This window comes from Gadus morhua, chromosome 12 (genome assembly GCF_902167405.1).
Source record: "Gadus morhua chromosome 12, gadMor3.0, whole genome shotgun sequence".
NCBI lineage: Eukaryota > Metazoa > Chordata > Actinopteri > Gadiformes > Gadidae > Gadus > Gadus morhua.
In genome coordinates this window covers 7,730,936-7,748,657 of record NC_044059.1, presented here as the reverse complement: position 1 = coordinate 7,748,657, position 17,722 = coordinate 7,730,936, and the positions used below count along the sequence as shown (strand labels likewise).

The window sequence follows — 17,722 nt, the reverse complement described above, 5'->3', positions numbered from 1 at the left end:
GGTTGACTGCGGACATGGGGGATCGGACCCAGTATCTTTCGGCTGGGAGTCTGACTCCTGCAACACTTCAGCCCATCTGAGGGTTAACTGAGATGCAGCTGGGGTGGGGGAAAGCGACGCTGTAGGGAGTTCTTGGAAGGAGTTTATCCAACCTCAAGCCAATACAGGCCTCTATAAAGGCAGCCTGTCTATCAGCACATGGATGGAATCAGAAGATCAAACTGCATGCCGGACTGATCTTAGGAGAATGGAGCCAGCTGGCAGAGAAAGCTTTCTGAGAATCATAAAGCATTATTCACAGTGTTATGGCTTTCAGGTGATGTTCACTGGAACCAAGAGGAATGTATTTGAATACCGTAAGAAAATCCGACCTCACCTGTTCTGTGGCCTTGTTTGGGGCCTCTGTGTTTTTTCCAAACACAAAGGAAGAAAATCCACAGTCAAGTAATTATTAAGCAGGGTCTAATTGATATGACGAAAAACTTGAACTGAGAAAAACTTTCCTCAAAATAAAGACATTGAAAACAATAATGAAAACATTCTTAAACGCTGGAGAAAAACAATAAGGTTTTCAAAAGCAGATTTAAATACTAATTCAATACATCCAATGAGATATTTTACCCAAGCAACTTGCTAAAAACGGGCAACAATTCATTTGCGATAAGAAACAAGGTAACCCACAAGCAAATTTCTGTGCAAACAAGAAAACATAGAAAACACACAAACAAAACAAACCCTGAATTACACTTAGCCTTTTGTGTTGTGATCATTTTTTTATTACTTTCCATTCAACAGCCATGTTGCATGGAAATGTCTCCATGAGGCATTGGTGCAGTTTGTCAATAACTTAAATGTACATATTAGATCTTCTTTCACTGTAATCCCTGACATAAATACTAATCATTAACATCAACAAAAACTCAAGAGAGGCCTATACTGCTTTCAGGTGGCCACCTCCCACACAGCATTCTGACCAATTAGCTTTAAGCTCACATTTTGGTATGATCCCAACAAGATTAGTCTGGTGTACCCGACACATAATTCTATCGGCCAATGTGAGAAGATCATAGAGAATTCCTTGCTATCCTATGCAAACAGTATCCTACTGCTGCAGAAGAAGATGCCGAAGGACATTTGTCTTCTAACGTAGAATGGCACAAACATTGATTTACTATGGGTACAAAATGTAACTATGCAATCTGACAATTATGATACACAGATGAAGTACAAATGTTTGAGGGAGACACCGGTGTTCACCCAATCAGTCCTCATTAACTGTCACCCAGGAGTAGTTAGCGTCCTCTAAACGATATGGCAAGCCGAATTGTCATTTATTAACTAAGTTTGACTATCCGGAATTTACATTGCAGATATATGCAATTTAGTTTCGCCTAGTCAAAACTAACATTTCGGATATCCGCAACTACATTCCTCCTATCCGCAATTGTCATTTCAGATATCCACAAAGACATTCCTCCTAGGCGAAATTACGTCATTTTCGCCATTCATGTCTATGGGGTTTCTCATTGCGGATATCTACAATTCAGTTGCGGATATCCACTTTGTGAATTACGGATATCTGCAACTGAATTGTAGATATCTGTAATTCCAGTTTGAGATATCTACAATTTGATTCTGACTAGTCATAATTCCAGTTCAAGATATCTTTAATTCACCTCAATTCAAGATATCTACATGTCCCTTTTCAGATATCTTAAATTAAGTTTTGACTAGGCGAAATGAAGTTGTAGATATCTCTAACTGGAGTTACGACTAGTCAAAATGACGTTGTAGATATCTCTAACTGGAGTTACGACTAGTCAAAATGACGTTGTAGATATCTATTATAAAGTTATAGATATCTTGAAAGGAATTTTGATTAGAGATATCTACAATTGTAGATATCTTTAACTTTCATTCTGCCTAGGCGAAACTGAATTATAGATATCTTGAAGTCGAGTTTTGACTAGGCGAAATGACGTTTCAGATATCTGTAATGACGTTTCAGATATCTGTAATGACAAATTATAGGACCGTTTACTTTAAGCGGGAGCGGAGCAGCTCCTCGTTCAATCATCATTCACACATTTCACTGATTACATCGCTCCATATTTTCTCGTGATCTTTTCGATCACAGCCAACGCCATGACTGCTCCTTTCTTATTCCATTCGGAAATGAACCCACTTCTGCTTTGATTACGGCGGCAAGGGGAAATTACGTATTTCTGGATATCTAAAACGTAATGCCCAACACTCAAATGACGTTTGAGATATCTTTAACTTTCATTCTGCCTAGGCGAAACTGAATTACAGATATCTGCAATTGTCATTTAAGATGTGTGACGAGTTGAATGTCGTTTTCCGTGAAGTCATTGCAGATATCTGTAATTCAGTTTCGCCTAGTCAAAACTGAATTACAGATATCTCTAACAGTCGTTTCGACTAGTCAAAACTACATTACAGATATCTCTAACTGTCGTTTCGACTAGTCACAACTACATTACAGATATCTTGAATGAAGTTGTTGATATCTACAATGTAAATTCCGGATAGTCAAACTTAGTTAATAAATGACAATTCGGCTTGCCATAAAACGACGTCTCTCGAGATCTTCCCCAGTACCGTTTGGCTCGGAGGGGCTACTTCACTGTCTCTGCATCCAAACTGATCCTCTTGTAAGCTTCGACATCTTGTATTGGCATTTAAGAGTTGGCATGTCTCAAATATATGCGAGAATCTTAGATGGAGAAAAACTAAGTAAGCTCCATGCCTTGCAGAATTCGAAAGGAATTGGATAGACGGTACGACATTCACATTTCAATGGCCTTGTTTGCAATCAACCCGGCGGGATACATATTTTAACATTTATAGACGGCATTCACCACAAATGAACAAGAAAATGTGCAATTACCCCAACATATAAATAAATCATTTTTTGCTTAACAAATATTTACAATGACCATTACTAATCAAACATAATTGTCTCTTGCGTTTCACCATTGGAACAATCCTGTACATGCGCAATACGATAAATATAGTTTTATCAAGCGCTTTAAAGCTAGTACTTATAGGTAGGTGAAAAATAAAAAAATAAACAATACAGCTTGTATTGAAATCCTCTTTTCAACATTCTCCGTCAAGCCTCTGTGAATGTACAGTAATAGCGTTGTTAGAAGCAGCCACAGTTCAGCAGGCACTATAAAAGGTTCTGAGAACACTGCACCATTCGATTATAGTTTTGCATGGAATTGATTCACCATCCTTGTTCCTGATGGATCATGTTTATTTAAACTAATAGGCCACAGAGGTTTTCTGAGCACAACCACATCAGCAACAATATCATAAGCAACCATGTTTGGTGAGTCTGCAGTCCAAAGACACAGTCAAAACAAAGATAAACACCCAAAAACAATTTCCTTTCAAACTACAATCGAAACTTTGCAACAAGTCTGCAAGGTGCCGTGACCACATGCTGGTTAGGTGACTTTGGAATGGAATGTGCCTTGTTTTTTTTTTCAAGCAAACAAATACGAGTGCACATTGAGAGGATTCAGCTGGTGAACATGTACAGTACTGCCGCACAGCTTCTTGACTCCTTAGACACCTTAAGCACCCTCCTGTGTACAGTCTACAAAATAAAAGTTCAAATCCAGTCTCCCGTCGTGCAGAAAAAAGAAACAATCCGTTTCAGAACCGTTTAATGAATCTGTCAATGTGCAGGAAATCCGATCCGATCCGATCCGCGCCACAACCCCGGATCCCGTCCCGTCTCGTCTGCTTCTATGTAAACAATAAACCAAAGCGGGCCGTCTATTCCGTCTGCTGCTTCTGGAGGCAGTCCGCCTCCGGCGAGACGTCCTTGTGGAGGGCGGTCAGGGCCACCTGGTTCTCGTTGCGTCTCTCGATGGAGCAGTTGGACATGGCGTTGGCCACCATGCAGAACTTGCGCAGCAGGATCTCCCGGAGCAGCAGGTACACCCAGGGGTCTAGGATCTGGTTGAGCGAGGCCAGGCGGATGGCCATGAGGAAGAAGTTGCAATCCAGGTCTCGACCCGGGGCTAAGGAGGAGGTGGATGAGAACACGGAGGAGGAGGAGGAGGAGGAGGAGGAAGAAGAGGGGTCTTGCTTGCAGTGATGGGATGAGGTCTGGGTGGAGATCATCCGCAGCATTAGCACCTGTAACGGGAGGTCGTTGATGTGGATGCTGATTTGAGACAAATGACACACTTTCAACTCTGTTTGTTTTAGTTGATGATACCTTTTACCTCGTTGTTATAAGTGGTCCGAGTGACTCTTTGGTATGGATACTGAGTGTAATGCTGGAGCATGAGAGCTTTTCTGCACTCATATTGTGTTATATAAAAAATTGGTTGTTCAATTTCTAGTTCTTCCAATATTAATATATTTGTTATAATGTACTTTTGGTTATACGTGAACTATTTTGGTCTTGTTATCAATCTCATGTCACTTTGGGAAAAATAATGTGTGTGCTGATGTTTGGTTATTAGACCATAACGTTTTATCCTCCATCCTATTAATATATTTGTGATAATGTAGATTTGGTTATACGTGAACTATTTTTCTGTGCAAAAGAACATTTGGAAAAAAATGCTTATTGTTCATTTCAAAATAATATGAATAACTGATCATAATTGATCACATACGCAATAACAAGGACCACCAAAAAGGCAAAATCTCATTATCAAGCTAACACAATATATAAATGATAGACAAATAGTTTACAAATCATTGGCTGCAGACGCTGGTTGCTTGTCATTACCCAGCAGCACCATTGCTAGTCCTGTGGATAATCGGAATATCCTCAACGGGGCAATAAAATGTTTGACGGATAATATATGACCTCATTATACAATGAGCAGACCACCAAACAGGGCCCGGCTAAGTGGATTCGCCTAATGGCAAATGGCATTAGTTTATCAAAGGAAGCTTGCAGGACCACATAGTAGCCTACTTTGGCTTTTTGGCACGTACGACAAAAATAAACCAGTGTGAAGTGTAAAAAGCGTGCGTGCGTGTGCGTAAATAGATTCTAGAAGTGGAAAAAAAAATCCCATGGACAACGAAAAGATAAAAGTCATACCAGTAAGGGAGACCAGCAAATTAGCAGGACGCACATAATCCCCAACAGTTGGATGACGGTCTCCGTGGTGAGTCGTTCCCACTGCTTGGAGGACTGGGCCGTGCCAGACTTGTTCCTGCAGCGTATGACCAGCCCCCGGATGGTGGCCACATTGCAGGAGAAAGTCACAAGCAGAGAGAAGATCCCTAGTAGCGCGAAAGTAATGGAAAAAAACATGTTCCCGGGAACATCCCTGTCCCCCGTGCTTATGAAGCACCAAGTCCCTGGCCACTGCAAAGTGTATTTGCCGACCCCTACGATGGGCAGCAGAGCGAAGATCAAGACCAGACACCAGATGATCACCAGGGTCTGTTTGGTGACACTTGTCTTCATGTGGTTGGAGTACCAGTGTGGATTGGTGATCGCCAGGGCCCTCTCAATGGCCATGACGCTGGCCATAAAAAGAGAACAGAGACCGAAAGTGGTCATGCACACACCGAAAAACGGGCACAAGTTGCCAGACGGGTCGATGCGCTCCCACTTGAGGCCCGCCTGGTAAACTGATATGACGATCGGACTGGTCAGAAGCTGCCCAAAGAGATCGGTCAGCGCCAACGAGCCAATACAAAGCAAAAACGACCTTTTCCTTATATTTTCCTTCTTTTTGTAAGAGAAATACACCAGGATAAGAGCTAGAGAGTTGCCCACCATGCCCGTGAGCATCATAGTAATTGGATATCCAACGGACACCGAGCTACAAGAGCCACTGTTGGTGCCATTGCCTTCGCGTAAATGTTTGGAGACGTTGGAATTCAACATTTCTCCGATGTTCTGCTGAGCCTCGAGAGAATCACAGTTGTCGGAAGTCATCCTTTCCGTAATGTTGATAATATAAAAAAACTAGAATCCATCGCACGTGTCCAGCATCCTATAATCCACTCCTGCTGCTTGGGCAAACTGAGGAGCGCGGAGGCGTACCGGACTCTTTAAGCAGCAGAGGCGGGACCGACCGCGCCGCGCGCCAGCAACCCCCCTACCCTGCGGGACGGCTTGGCACATTTTGCCTGTTACTGCGGCGGTTCAAATCCAGACGCCCCGTCATCAGTTGTTTAAACTGATTAAATAGATCATAATTTGTCTGATTGATCAGGTGTTTCAAACAAACTTTTGGCGTGACTTCGTCCTCTATAAACTAATAACATTTTGTAATAAATAAATAAATGAGACATGATCAACGGGCCAATATATAGCTCATTGATCACCTGTTAAAAAGATCCAAACACCTATTAATCATCTGGTTATTTAGTGATAACGGATTAATCATTACATTTCCGATGTAACACAATTTGGACCCTTTCTCTGAGCTGAAACAAACGTTTATCACAATGCAAAAAGGACATGCAATTATATCGATGTTGTTCAGCAGGTCGGTCGAAACGTCCCAGGCTATTAATTGAATCCTTGATCTTGCGTTTTAAATACAAGCGCCACCTTTCGAGTGGAACGAGAACAGCACTAGGCACGTAAATAGGAGACATAGCTGTAGGCCAGGGCTATTCAACCTCCTTAACAAGTGGGCCGAAAAGGAAAACCACTGGGGTTCATGGGCCACACAGAGTAAAACTATGTGAATGAATCGCTGCAAATCAATCGTACTTAAAGTAGTGTTAACTTAATATATATAGTACTACTACATGGAATAAACTTGTCAGACGCATTCCTTCCTTCTTCACTTTTAATCGTATCATTATAAAAGATTTTGTTCTCACATATTTTGGACACGTATTTAGAATTCAACAATGTTGTTTGAATCATCACAAAACAGAACTACTGTACAGATGAGACCTTTTGAGCCAGTGAGTCAGTAAGAAAGGTTGCACTGCCTTGTTTGGCTCATCCTGAGACTCTTATGCTGCTTCTCATAGGTCATGGAGCAACGTGCCCTTGTTCTGATGGCATTCATATGAGAAAAGCTAGACTCACATGTATCGGTTGAGCCAAACATTGTCAGAATAAGTGATGCCAGTTCCTGATTGTGGGGTACTGATACTGGCTAGTATCACCGGCTACACACAGAAACCTGATTTGCATGCAACTATGTTTCTCCTTTATTAAATTTATTTTTTGCATGCAACCTCTTGCGGGCCATAAAAAAATGAAGAGGGGCCGCATTTGGCCCACGGGCCGCTAGTTGAATAGGCCTGCTGTAGGCTATCCTACGGAGACCTATGGCGCACAGAGCTGCAAGGACGAACAAAACGCACTCTTGCCGAAATGGGGAGATGAGAGGTTTGACCTCGTGCCGGTTAATCCCATAATGCAATTAAGCACAAAGAATGACATGAGAAAATGATGCCGCCATCATGCTCCACTAAATTTGAATCCATTAAGGATGATGAAACACAAGACCACCAGTTAAATCAAGGCATTTTATTTACATGTTGTTTTACATATTACCCTTTTTTTTTTAACAGAAGAAAAACACCCAAAAGCACATTCTATCAATGCTGCGTCATCATGGGAATTAATTCGATTTTCTTAACGTGTATTTTCTCAGTGACGGAGGGCCAAGGTTTTAACAAACCATTTGATATTTTTTGATGTTTTTTTTTTTTGTTGTCAGGATCCGCTATAAGATTTCAAACGTTATGCTTGAGAGAATGTGTGCAATTAATGACAGAGCAGACAAAAAATCCAAACAATAATCTAAAGTAAAAGAAAAATACTTACCTTGAACACAAAACGCAGCAAAACCGACCCAAACCTCAAATACTACCTTGAAAATAGCCTATTTCTTGCCAAATTAAAATTAATTTATTTTTCTTTGAACGGAAAAAAAAACTAAACCTATATTGATTAGGTTTTGCAGGCGAATCCAATAAAATAAAATAAAATGACTTTTAAAATGGATACAACCTCTTCACAGTATGTCTTTTTTATCTTACATGACCAGACATTTGTATTTTATTTTGACACCTAAAGTTACACACACGCATGTCACAGAGCAGAATGTATTAAGGAGTGGCGGGTAGCATGAGAAAACGGATAGCGCTCTCGTATTTTAAGCGGGGAGTCAGACAGATGAGCTGCAACGTTTTATGAAATCAAACAGCATCAGGAACTTGGCCGGTCTTTTTTTTTTTTCTTCTTATTTCAAACACAACATGCACTTATAACTAGGGTCCTTTTTTTCGCCCTGTATCATTGCTCTGATTTTTAAGGGGGGGCATCTAAACCGATTTCTTTTTTGAACTGGAGCCCGAGTGAGAGGATCCGGAGGAATGTCCACGGCGTCTGGAAGAACACGGGAAACATCGCGGGAAGAAGAAGAAGGTGAGCCACAGTGCAGACAAACATCGATTTAAAAAAAAAAAAAAAAAAAAAAACACACCAAAACGAACATGCAACCACCACAAAAAAAACATTGAACTAAAACAAATCTGAAATTACTTTGCAAGCCCTCTCTCTTATAAGAACGTACAGAGAAACCGTAGACATTTCAATACGATACACACTACAAAAATAAAGTGAATTCAGTGAGTGGGCCACTGGTATAGCGTTCCACGGCAAACCCAAACCTTTCAGACGACTGGGTCCGTGAGCGCCTGCGCTTCCTCCCCCCGGACGAGGACCTGGAGCGGCTACGCTTGCGCCCCGCCTCGGGCGACTGGCTGCGCTTGGGCGTGGACGACCGGGAGTGGGGGGAGCCCTGCCCGGGAGAGGATCCCTTCCTAGACCGGGAGCTGGATCTTATGGGGGTGGAGGGGAAGGGATATAAACCAGGCAAGATAATCAGCGTGAGCTCAACCGGGGGGGGGGGGAGCAGGCATTTCATGAACGCTGAGCCCAGGAGTGCTTTGCTATGCGCTCCCGAAGGTGGATACAAGGCCAGGGTACATTAATGATGGCGCTCATTAGCGTCGTTATGTACACATGTATTAGCTAATATGTTTCTTGGGTGGTTGATGACTGCTGCCGGGCACCATTAGCCTCTGCTTTGAAGGATGAACAATTGTCGGATCAAATCTCGCAGGCAGTTCTTATCGTAATTTGAAGTCGGAAGTAGAAGTGTATATACATCGCCGGGGCCTAAATTTATCTAGGAATAGTGTCAGAACGAGACGCAGTGCAGAGTCCCACCCGTTAGGAGGCTAGAGCAGTATAGGTCATCACTGTGCAGCCCCTCGTTAGTTTATCTAGAACCAGGCCTAATCTGCGGCCTTCCGCCCCGATACATGCACTCTCTCTGGGGGCAGAGAGAGAGTGCATGCCACCTCATTCACCTGGATGCGGACCGGGAGCCAGATCCAGACCTGGAACTGGAGGAGCTCCGAGAACGGGACCTGGAACACAAGAAAAAAACCCTTTTTCCAATATTTTCTATGCAGAGGGCCAGAACGGGGACTCTGTACTGTGCACGAGAGACTGGTGCACAGTACAGTACAGCCACAGTCACCTGGAGCAAGAGAAGTTCAAATACAAAAATGTTAATATGTATATAAATAGATATTTAATAAAAATACATTTTATGTCAAAGAACAGCAAATATGAGTAATTGTTGTACAAATATTTCAGAGATAAAACATACATTTATTATAAAATAAACTCACTGGCTAAACATTTTAGAAAACGTCCTGTACTGAAAGTACTAAAACTGTCTTAATTCAATAAAAACCAAAGAGAACAATAGGCCACAACGTGAGAACATATGAAAAGGGTCATTCGATGTATCGTAGAAGCTGACATTAGGACGGCGCAGATAGGACAAAATCGTCAACGAAAAAAGCAGTTAACACAAGAAATCAGCACACAAAAAATACCCAGCAGCACGTTGTGTTCAAGTGGACCAGTAGTGTGGAAAAAAGAGATTGAGAGCTGATACTGACATTTTGCCTGGCGTTACCCTTTACCTGGACCTCGACCGAGAACTGGAGCTAGACGACCGCGAGGAGGAGCGTGAACGGGACGAGGCCGTGGGACTGGCCTTGTCCTTATCGTCCTCCTTCTCCCCCTCCTTTCTCACTTCCTTCACTTCCTGCTCTGCCTTCGCCCCCTCCTTGGCCTCATCCTCGCTGGCGTCCAGGTCGTACTTGGACAGGTCTCCGTCTTCATCATCATCGTCGTCGTCCTAAAGAGGGACCATGTTAACCGTGTTATGTATTGTTTGAGGTAAAGGTTGCATCAGCAATGCTAGGCCTAAACACAAATGATCACATTCATCGATCTTTCCCCACGATCCGCTAGCTGCCTGCCCCATAAGCAGGCCGTCAAAGAAACACGTCTCTGTAGGCTTGCCTATGCTCCGAGATCATACACAAAACAAATGGTACTACCAAACACTCAAAACCGTGGAACTCTTTACAAGCCTAAACAGGCTTCGCTTCCGCCTTGCACAGATGTTGTAATTTGTGCTAAACAAATAAACTCTAAAATAAATGGTATTTAAACCAGTCACATCGCTGATATAACTTTTACGGTTCGGTGTAGGGTATTTGATCGTTCATGAACGCTGGTTTCGGCCCTGTGTGGGTTGACTTACATCCAGTTTGTATTTTGAAAGGTCTCCTTCCTCCTCGTCTTCGTCATCGTCGTCGTCTTCCTCCTCGACCTTCGCGGGAGGTTTCTTTGCGGGCTCTTTTTTTGCCGGTTCGCTGCCGGGTTTGCCGCGGAACTTTTTCTTTTTCCGGCCAAACTGTTGCCGAGCAGAGAGAGACAACATGAGACAAATCCATAGTTTGTACGTGAACAAATTCAAAAACGCACTCGCAGTAACAGCAAGACACACCAATTAAAGTCACTGGATTCATGAACTGATGCACATTGCACCGCTTTTCCTGTACTTAAGTACTTAAAAGGAAGAATAAATGCACTTTGTTCTCTGGCTCCTACAACTACCCTGCATTCAGTCCAGGGGTTTATTTTTAGAAACCTGCTTGTGCAACACTAAATTATTTTTGTAGCTACTCCTTTTTTTTTTTTTGCGTGCTTATATCCTTCTCAGCCTCACTTTTTTTTATTATATGAAGGGAAATGAGTAACTACAATGTTAATATTATTCACCTCATCATATTCCCCATCAGAATCTTCCCTTTCGATGTACTCAACGTTCTCCCTCTCGTTGAAACCACCGCCATAGCCTGTCAAAGTAAAAACAACAAAAGCGTGAACTTCCACATGAGATGCAATGCAGAGTAATGGTTCTCGGTTTGTGGTCGTGGTCCCTTCTTACCCGTTCTCTCCTCAAGCTTGGCGAATTTGGGCGTGTTGCACATGTTGCACTCAGACCGCCTGGCCCAGTTGACGTTGCCACACCTTAAACAAGAGTTAATGGGTTGTGAGCGTCCATAAATAATGCAACGCGTTTGACTGAATGTGTTGGAACCTGCAGCTGTAATGCAGTTCTCATTGGGTGACGTACGTTTTACACTGCCAGTCGTTTGCACTGAAGAGACCTCTACTCTTCTCTGCAAGGGTTTTCCCAATCTCAGTGCCCCCTGCTTTCATCATCTTCGCTTCTGTTGTTTTCTCTGCCGGAGTAGAAACTGATGACGACGAATGTAAGATGCCTAGCTTATGCAAAACAGAGTCTTCATTTTTCAGAACTGAACTTACCTCCACCGCATCTGTTGCAACTGGTTCTCCTTGCGAAGTTCACGTTTCCACATCTGCAGAAACAGAAATATATAGATATTAATACATATCTACATATACACATACATATAAACATATATATACATACAGCAACTACAACAAGATCGCTTGTCAATAGGTCTATTCCTGGAGTCACAGTAGATGACGTTTCAAAGATAACTAGTAAAACGGGACATTTGTTAACATTGTTTTGCAGTCCCAGTGTAACCTTGCAGCCTCTGATCACCTCTTCTGATAGAAATGATTCGTCATTAATGTCAGGAGCAGCCAGCCAGGCAGCAGCCCAGGGTCGGCTACTTGCAGACATGCTAGCTAGCTAATCACATGCCTGCAGCTCCCCAAGAACACATGTTGGTCCTTGCAATGGCTGGACATATGTAGACGATGATTGTTTCCTATCGTTGTCGAGATGATCATACAATGCGTGGTTACTGATTCGCTGTGGGCATTGCACGAAGAGGCGCTAACCACTTCACAGGCCTAGCGCTTGGTTAGCCGATGTTAGCCTCTAATAAATTCACAAAACGCCGCACGCTAATGCAATCCGCCACCATTGAAAACATCACATCCACTATAATAATACACACACTGACTTACTTCTTATCAGGGCAAACCCAATCCCCATCGCTGACCCGAAAGGTCTTTGTTCCCGACGTCGACATGTTTGTGTGTGTCCACACTACTAGCTAGCACGCTGGCTAGGGGCTCTCTGGGTGGACTGCGAAAAGTTCCCGGCGTCGGAGGCGGAGAGTGCTGCTGGTAGGACGGTCTCCTCGTTTACTCACACCCCTGCTGGTAGGACGTTCTCCTCATGTACTCTCACTCCTGAGAGTAGGACGGTCTCCCCCTTTACTCACACCCCTGCTGAACAGCTCTAACGATGGATGGATGGATAGATGGATGCACAACTGTGTTATGGTTGTTATAATAATTCAGATAGATGGCTGGATACATGCATAGGTAGATAGGTAGATAAATAGATAGGTAGGTAGGTAGGTAGGTAGGTAGTTAGGTAGGTAGATAGACTATCTACCTGCCTACCTCCCTACCTGACCACCTACCTATCCCATAGGTAGTTGATCGGTAGATAGATAGATTGATAGATTAACGTTGTTTAATGGTTCTGCATAGATATAAGGCCTAGATGGATAGGTATGGGTTGTTATGTTAGAATTATCATATTTAGCTTTTACTATAATTTGCAACGTAATACAATTGAATTCATAAAAAAATGCAGCTTTCATAAGGCTGCTATAACGTGACCTAGACTTGGCCTGGCAGTCCATCGTATTTCGTAAATCCACTTGTCGCCACTAGATGACAGTTGGTGCCAACTAAATGGTCATTGGAGCAATATATATATATATATATATATATATATATATATATATACACACACATACATACATACATGTGCTGGTCAAATTATTAGAATATCATGAAAAAGTTGATTTATTTCAGTAATTATATTCAGAACGTGAAACTTACATATTATATCAATTCATTACACACAGAGTGATATATTTGAAATGTTTATTTCTTTTAATTTGGATGATTAGTACTGACAATTACTGAAAATCCCAAATTCAGTATCTCAGAAAATTAGAATATTAGTTACGACTAGTACAAAAAATGATTTTTTAGAAATGTGGGCCAACTGAAAAGTATGAACATGGAAAGTTTCAGCATGTATGGCAATCAATACTTAGTTGCAGCTCCTTTTGCCTGAATTGCTGCAGCAATACGGCGTGGCATGGAGTCGACCAGTCTGTTGCACTCCTCAGGTGTTATGAGAGCCCAGGTTGCTTTAATAGTGGCCTTCAGCTCTTCAGCATTGTTGGGTCTGGCATCTCGCATCTTCCGCTTCACAATACCCCATAGGTTTTCTATGGGGTTAAGGTCAGGTGAGTTTGCAGGCCAATCAAGAAGAGGGATACCATGGTCCTTAAACCAGGTACTGGTAGATTTGGCACTGTGTGCAGGTGCCAAGTCATGTTGGAAAATGAAATCGTCACCTCCATAAAGTTGGTCCGCGGCAGGCAGCATAAAGTGTTCTAAAACTTCCTGGTAGACTGCTGCATTGACCCTGGACCTCAGGAAACACAGTGGACCAACAGCAGCAGATGACATGGCACCCCAGACCATTACTGACTGTGGAAATTTTACACTGGACTTCAGGCAACGTGGATTCTGTGCCTCTCCTGTCTTCCTCCAGACTCTGGGACCTTGATTTCAAAAGGAGATACAAAATTTACTTTCATCTGAAAACATAACTTTGGACCACTCAGCAGCAGTCCAGTCCTTTTTGTCTTGAGCCCCGGCGAGACGCTTTTGACGTTGTCTCTTATTCAAGAGTGGCTTTACACGAGGAATGCGACAGCTGAAGCCCATATCTTGCATACGTCGGTGTGTGGTGCTTCTTGAAGCACTGACTCCAGCTACAGTCCACTCTTTGTGGATCTCCCCCACATTTTTGAATCGGTTTTGTTTGACAATCCTCTCCAGGGCGCGTTTATCCCTCTTGCTTGTACACTCTTTTCTACCACATCTTTTTCTTCCCTTCGCCTCTCTATTAATGTGCTTGGACACAGAGCTCTGGGAACATCCAACCTCTTTGGCAATGACCTTTTGTGTCTTGCCCTCCTTCTTTAAAGTATCAATGGTCATCTTTTGGACAGTTGTCAAGTCAGCAGTCTTCCCCATGATTGTGTGTCATACAGAATCAAAACGAGAGACCATTTAAAGGCTTTTCCAGGTGTTTTGAGTTAGTTAGCTAATTAGAGTGTGGCACCAGGTGTCTTCAATATCTGACCTTTTCACCATATTCTAATTTTCTGAGATGTTGAATTTAGGGTTTTCATTGGTTGTCAGCTATAATCATCTTCTTTTTGGCAAAAAACACTTATAATGTATCAGTCTGTTTGGAATGAATGTATACATTCTACAGGTTTGACTTTCTAAATGGAATTAATGAAATAAATCAACTTTTTCATGATATTCTAATAATATGACCAGCACCTGTATATTACTGCCTTCTTTGCCGTGGCCATCTAAATAATGATCTAACACATTCTTCGGCCTTATCTGACTTGCTAAAGGCACATCTTTACCTGAACTTAATTATAAAGTGTTTTTAAACCATGTTTTTAAATACATGTCCTTCATCTAGTATTAGGATAGGAGAGTATTAGGGTTGTTTGGAGGTTCTTTCACTTGCATAGCGATCACACTGGGACCTGAAATGACATAACTGTCATTTCCAGAATTTTTATTTGAATTCTTTATTTCCTCATCAGAGGAAACACTCATCAAAGGTTTTAGAAGGTCCAGAGGTCCAAAACGACCAGATAAAGCCTATTATGTTAAAACACCTTAAGTTTTAGTCTCAGAAAATTTCTGAAAGCTCTTTTAAGTCATTTTAAGATTATTCATTGCAGGCTATTAAGACTAACAATCCAAGTTAATATAGAAAAGAAAAGAGGGCGCATAGGAGGTTCCAGGCTCCACGCTGAAAGGTACTCTTGATCAAACGAAAGCTGTCATCCCTCTCTCGTGTATTCAGAGGCAATGCTTGGGAGGCTCAATGATGTGGAGGCTTCAGTTGTGTTTTAAACAGTGGGAGTCAGTAGATTTGGCCCTAGGGCAGGTGTCTTCTCTACGTAAGGGCTGTGATGAATCAGCAAGGATTCTCCCCTTCTCAGGGCTACGTTGTGGTGTTCCCAGAGCTCTGTGATATTAGGGGGAACAGAGAATGTGCTGTTTTGCTGACGATGGCCTATTATTCTGAAGGAGTTTGTTCTCGTGGTTGACACTAGGGACGTCTGATGTCAGGTTCAGCTTCATCGTGGTTGTCTGCAACAAATACATTGATCCTGTTTCTGTGAATAACAAAGCTCTCTGCTGTAGGCTTTGGTGTGTCAGATAGGTGTTTGCATTCCAGGTGAGTTCATAGTCGACCAGAGTCAGATTCTGTGTCATTGCCTCGAACGGTCACTGGAGAGAGCTGTTGTTTTCTGGATGGGAGGAATATGAGTCTATGACCCGGTCTTTTGTGTTGCCGGCGTTTAGTATGAGGGAGTTGTCTTCACACTTCAGTGAAAAAGGGTGTGAATTGCAGATTTATATGTGGCTTTCTGTGATGTGTTTGTGTGTTTGTTGTTGCTGGCGTGGTTGTGTGGGTTTTAGCAGTTGTTGAACAGTAGCCAAAGTCTTAAAAGGCAAGACACTTGCATGATAACCTTTTTTTGTGTTTCATTGTTCAATAAACAAAATGTTTGATTTTGTCAAGGAATATAATAAAATAATATTGTAACAAATATGGATGCCGTGTTATATTTACAATGCATTCAAACACTAATGTGCCTATAGAATATGAGCACCAAATACACAAAGGATGAGCCAAAGGCAATGGCCTCTTGTCTCCGTCTCTTGGCATAGGATGTTGGACATCTGCTAAAATCAAACAGCCGTGGACTCCTTAGTCACAGCGGGTCCCTCACCAGGAGGCAACACCAGTCCAGCCATCTTGGCTTTTGCAACTGCACTCAATTACTGATTGCTTCCCGCTGCCACCCACAGCAAATCCTCCCACTCACTCTCAAAGAGGGCAAGAGGATATTGTTGAGGCATGTCCTTTATGCCACCGACAAGATGGGTTCATTTAATAGAGTACACTCTAAGATGAGACGAACATGATTTTTTAATCAAACTGTGTTTTAATCATTAACTGTCTGCGGGAGCGACATGCGGCTGATTTATGGTGCTTGTATAAGATGGGGAGATGGGGGGGCTAGGCCCAGATAGAGGATCAGAGCCAGCGGGGGCCTATCTTTTAATTTAGCCTTGATCTGTCACAGGAAATGACTCTTGGACCACCGTGATAATGTTTCATGCCACCGGCGGAATCCGAAAGTTTTATGCCGCTGGCCACAGCTGAATGTACCCCTCACCAGCTCCCCTCCCCATCAACTCTTTTTTGGGTTGTTTTCCTCATGAAGCGACACCCCCCCCCCCATAGCTGCACCGCATCAGACCGGTTTTCTTCATTGAAGTCATATTTCATGGCGGGATCCTTGTGTCTTCCCGCTGATAGTGCAGGAAAGCATCTTCAACTGGAGAGATTCAGCTGAGCCGGTGCTTTCTCTGCTCGCTCGCTGCGTCCCACCGTGAGACGAACGAACAGATGAGAGGATAGATAGGCAATGAGAGGCAAACGAAGCCGTAAATAACTCATGAACAGACGGCTTCGGTGTGGTGCTATATCGGAGCTACGTGTCATGTGCATTTCAAATCCGTCGAAGGAGTTGCATTGTACGGGTCGCTGGCTCAACTCGGGCGTCAAAACAAGGACGGCTTTAATTAACGTTTGATAAAGTCAATTTTAAGTCTGGTCCAACTTCCAACGTGGGCTTTTTTTTCTCGGCACACCGCCATGACCACCTGATGATCGCCGTCTGGATCAATATGCGGCTAATAACAGGGATGCTCCGCGTGTGTTGTCGATGAGAGCTTCGAGGCGAGGCGGCTGCGCTGTTAACACTCCAGTGGGCCCGTCATGCCTGAGCTACCCTACTGTTCATGCACAGTCGCTCCCCTGAAAGAGCTGGAAAAAAGAGGCAGCCATGTATGAACTAGGTAGGAGGAGGAAAAAAAAAAAACGAAAACCCTGGCGTGAGCCAACCGGGCTTCCTTAGAGCTGCTGACAGATGGCTGGCAGAGGAGATGGGGATAGAAGAAAGGTGGGGGGGGGGGCTGGAGAGGTGGAGAAAGCAGAGGAGAATAGGAGAGGAAATGAGGAGAATAGAGGTAGAGAAGAGGGGAGGAGTGGAAGGGAAACAGGGGAGAGGGGCAGAGGAGATGAGACTTTACGAGGGGAGGAGAGGACAAAAGGGGGATGGAAGAAGAGGAAGGTTGAGGTGACAGGGAGGCGGGGGGGTATTAAAGGGTGTCTTTATCAACCCCAACAACCCCCCCCCCCCCCCCCCCATGCCC

General features: G+C 43.1%; 2 protein-coding genes across 3 annotated transcripts; both read right to left on the bottom strand.

Moving 5' to 3' along the window:
* Positions 1 to 709: 709 nt before the first annotated feature.
* On the bottom strand, positions 710 to 6,606 carry ptger3 (prostaglandin E receptor 3 (subtype EP3)). Its single transcript, XM_030373410.1, has 2 exons — positions 5,102 to 6,606; positions 710 to 4,176 (listed from the first exon to the last, which is right to left on the bottom strand). Exons 1-2 carry the CDS (start codon positions 5,948 to 5,950, stop codon positions 3,811 to 3,813), a joined length of 1,215 nt encoding a protein of 404 aa, XP_030229270.1. The 5' UTR covers positions 5,951 to 6,606; the 3' UTR covers positions 710 to 3,810.
* An 889-nt stretch (positions 6,607 to 7,495) lies between these two features.
* zranb2 (zinc finger, RAN-binding domain containing 2) lies at positions 7,496 to 12,549 on the bottom strand. 2 transcript variants are annotated; one of them, XM_030372860.1, is made up of 10 exons: positions 12,329 to 12,549; positions 11,693 to 11,745; positions 11,499 to 11,607; positions 11,310 to 11,392; positions 11,141 to 11,217; positions 10,620 to 10,772; positions 9,991 to 10,208; positions 9,364 to 9,423; positions 8,659 to 8,829; positions 7,496 to 8,374 (listed from the first exon to the last, which is right to left on the bottom strand). In XM_030372860.1, exons 1-10 carry the CDS (start codon positions 12,391 to 12,393, stop codon positions 8,311 to 8,313), a joined length of 1,053 nt encoding a protein of 350 aa, XP_030228720.1. In that variant the 5' UTR covers positions 12,394 to 12,549; the 3' UTR covers positions 7,496 to 8,310. The 2 variants fall into 2 exon arrangements, with proteins under 2 accessions (XP_030228720.1, XP_030228719.1); XM_030372859.1 differs by having other exon boundaries at positions 11,499 to 11,622; positions 12,329 to 12,523.
* Positions 12,550 to 17,722: the final 5,173 nt, after the last annotated feature.

Coding starts and splice junctions, on each gene's coding strand:
- ptger3 (XM_030373410.1), bottom strand. CDS start 5,950: ATGACTTCCGACAACTGTGATTCTCTCGAGGCTCAGCAGAACATCGGA. Junction 4,177..5,101: donor TTTGCTGGTCTCCCTTACTG/GTATGACTTTTA, acceptor CTCCCGTTACAG/GTGCTAATGCTGCGGATGAT.
- zranb2 (XM_030372859.1), bottom strand. CDS start 12,393: ATGTCGACGTCGGGAACAAAGACCTTTCGGGTCAGCGATGGGGATTGG. Junction 11,393..11,498: donor AACGACTGGCAGTGTAAAAC/GTACGTCACCCA, acceptor CTCTTGTTTAAG/GTGTGGCAACGTCAACTGGG. Junction 10,773..11,140: donor CTGATGGGGAATATGATGAG/GTGAATAATATT, acceptor GCTCGGCAACAG/TTTGGCCGGAAAAAGAAAAA.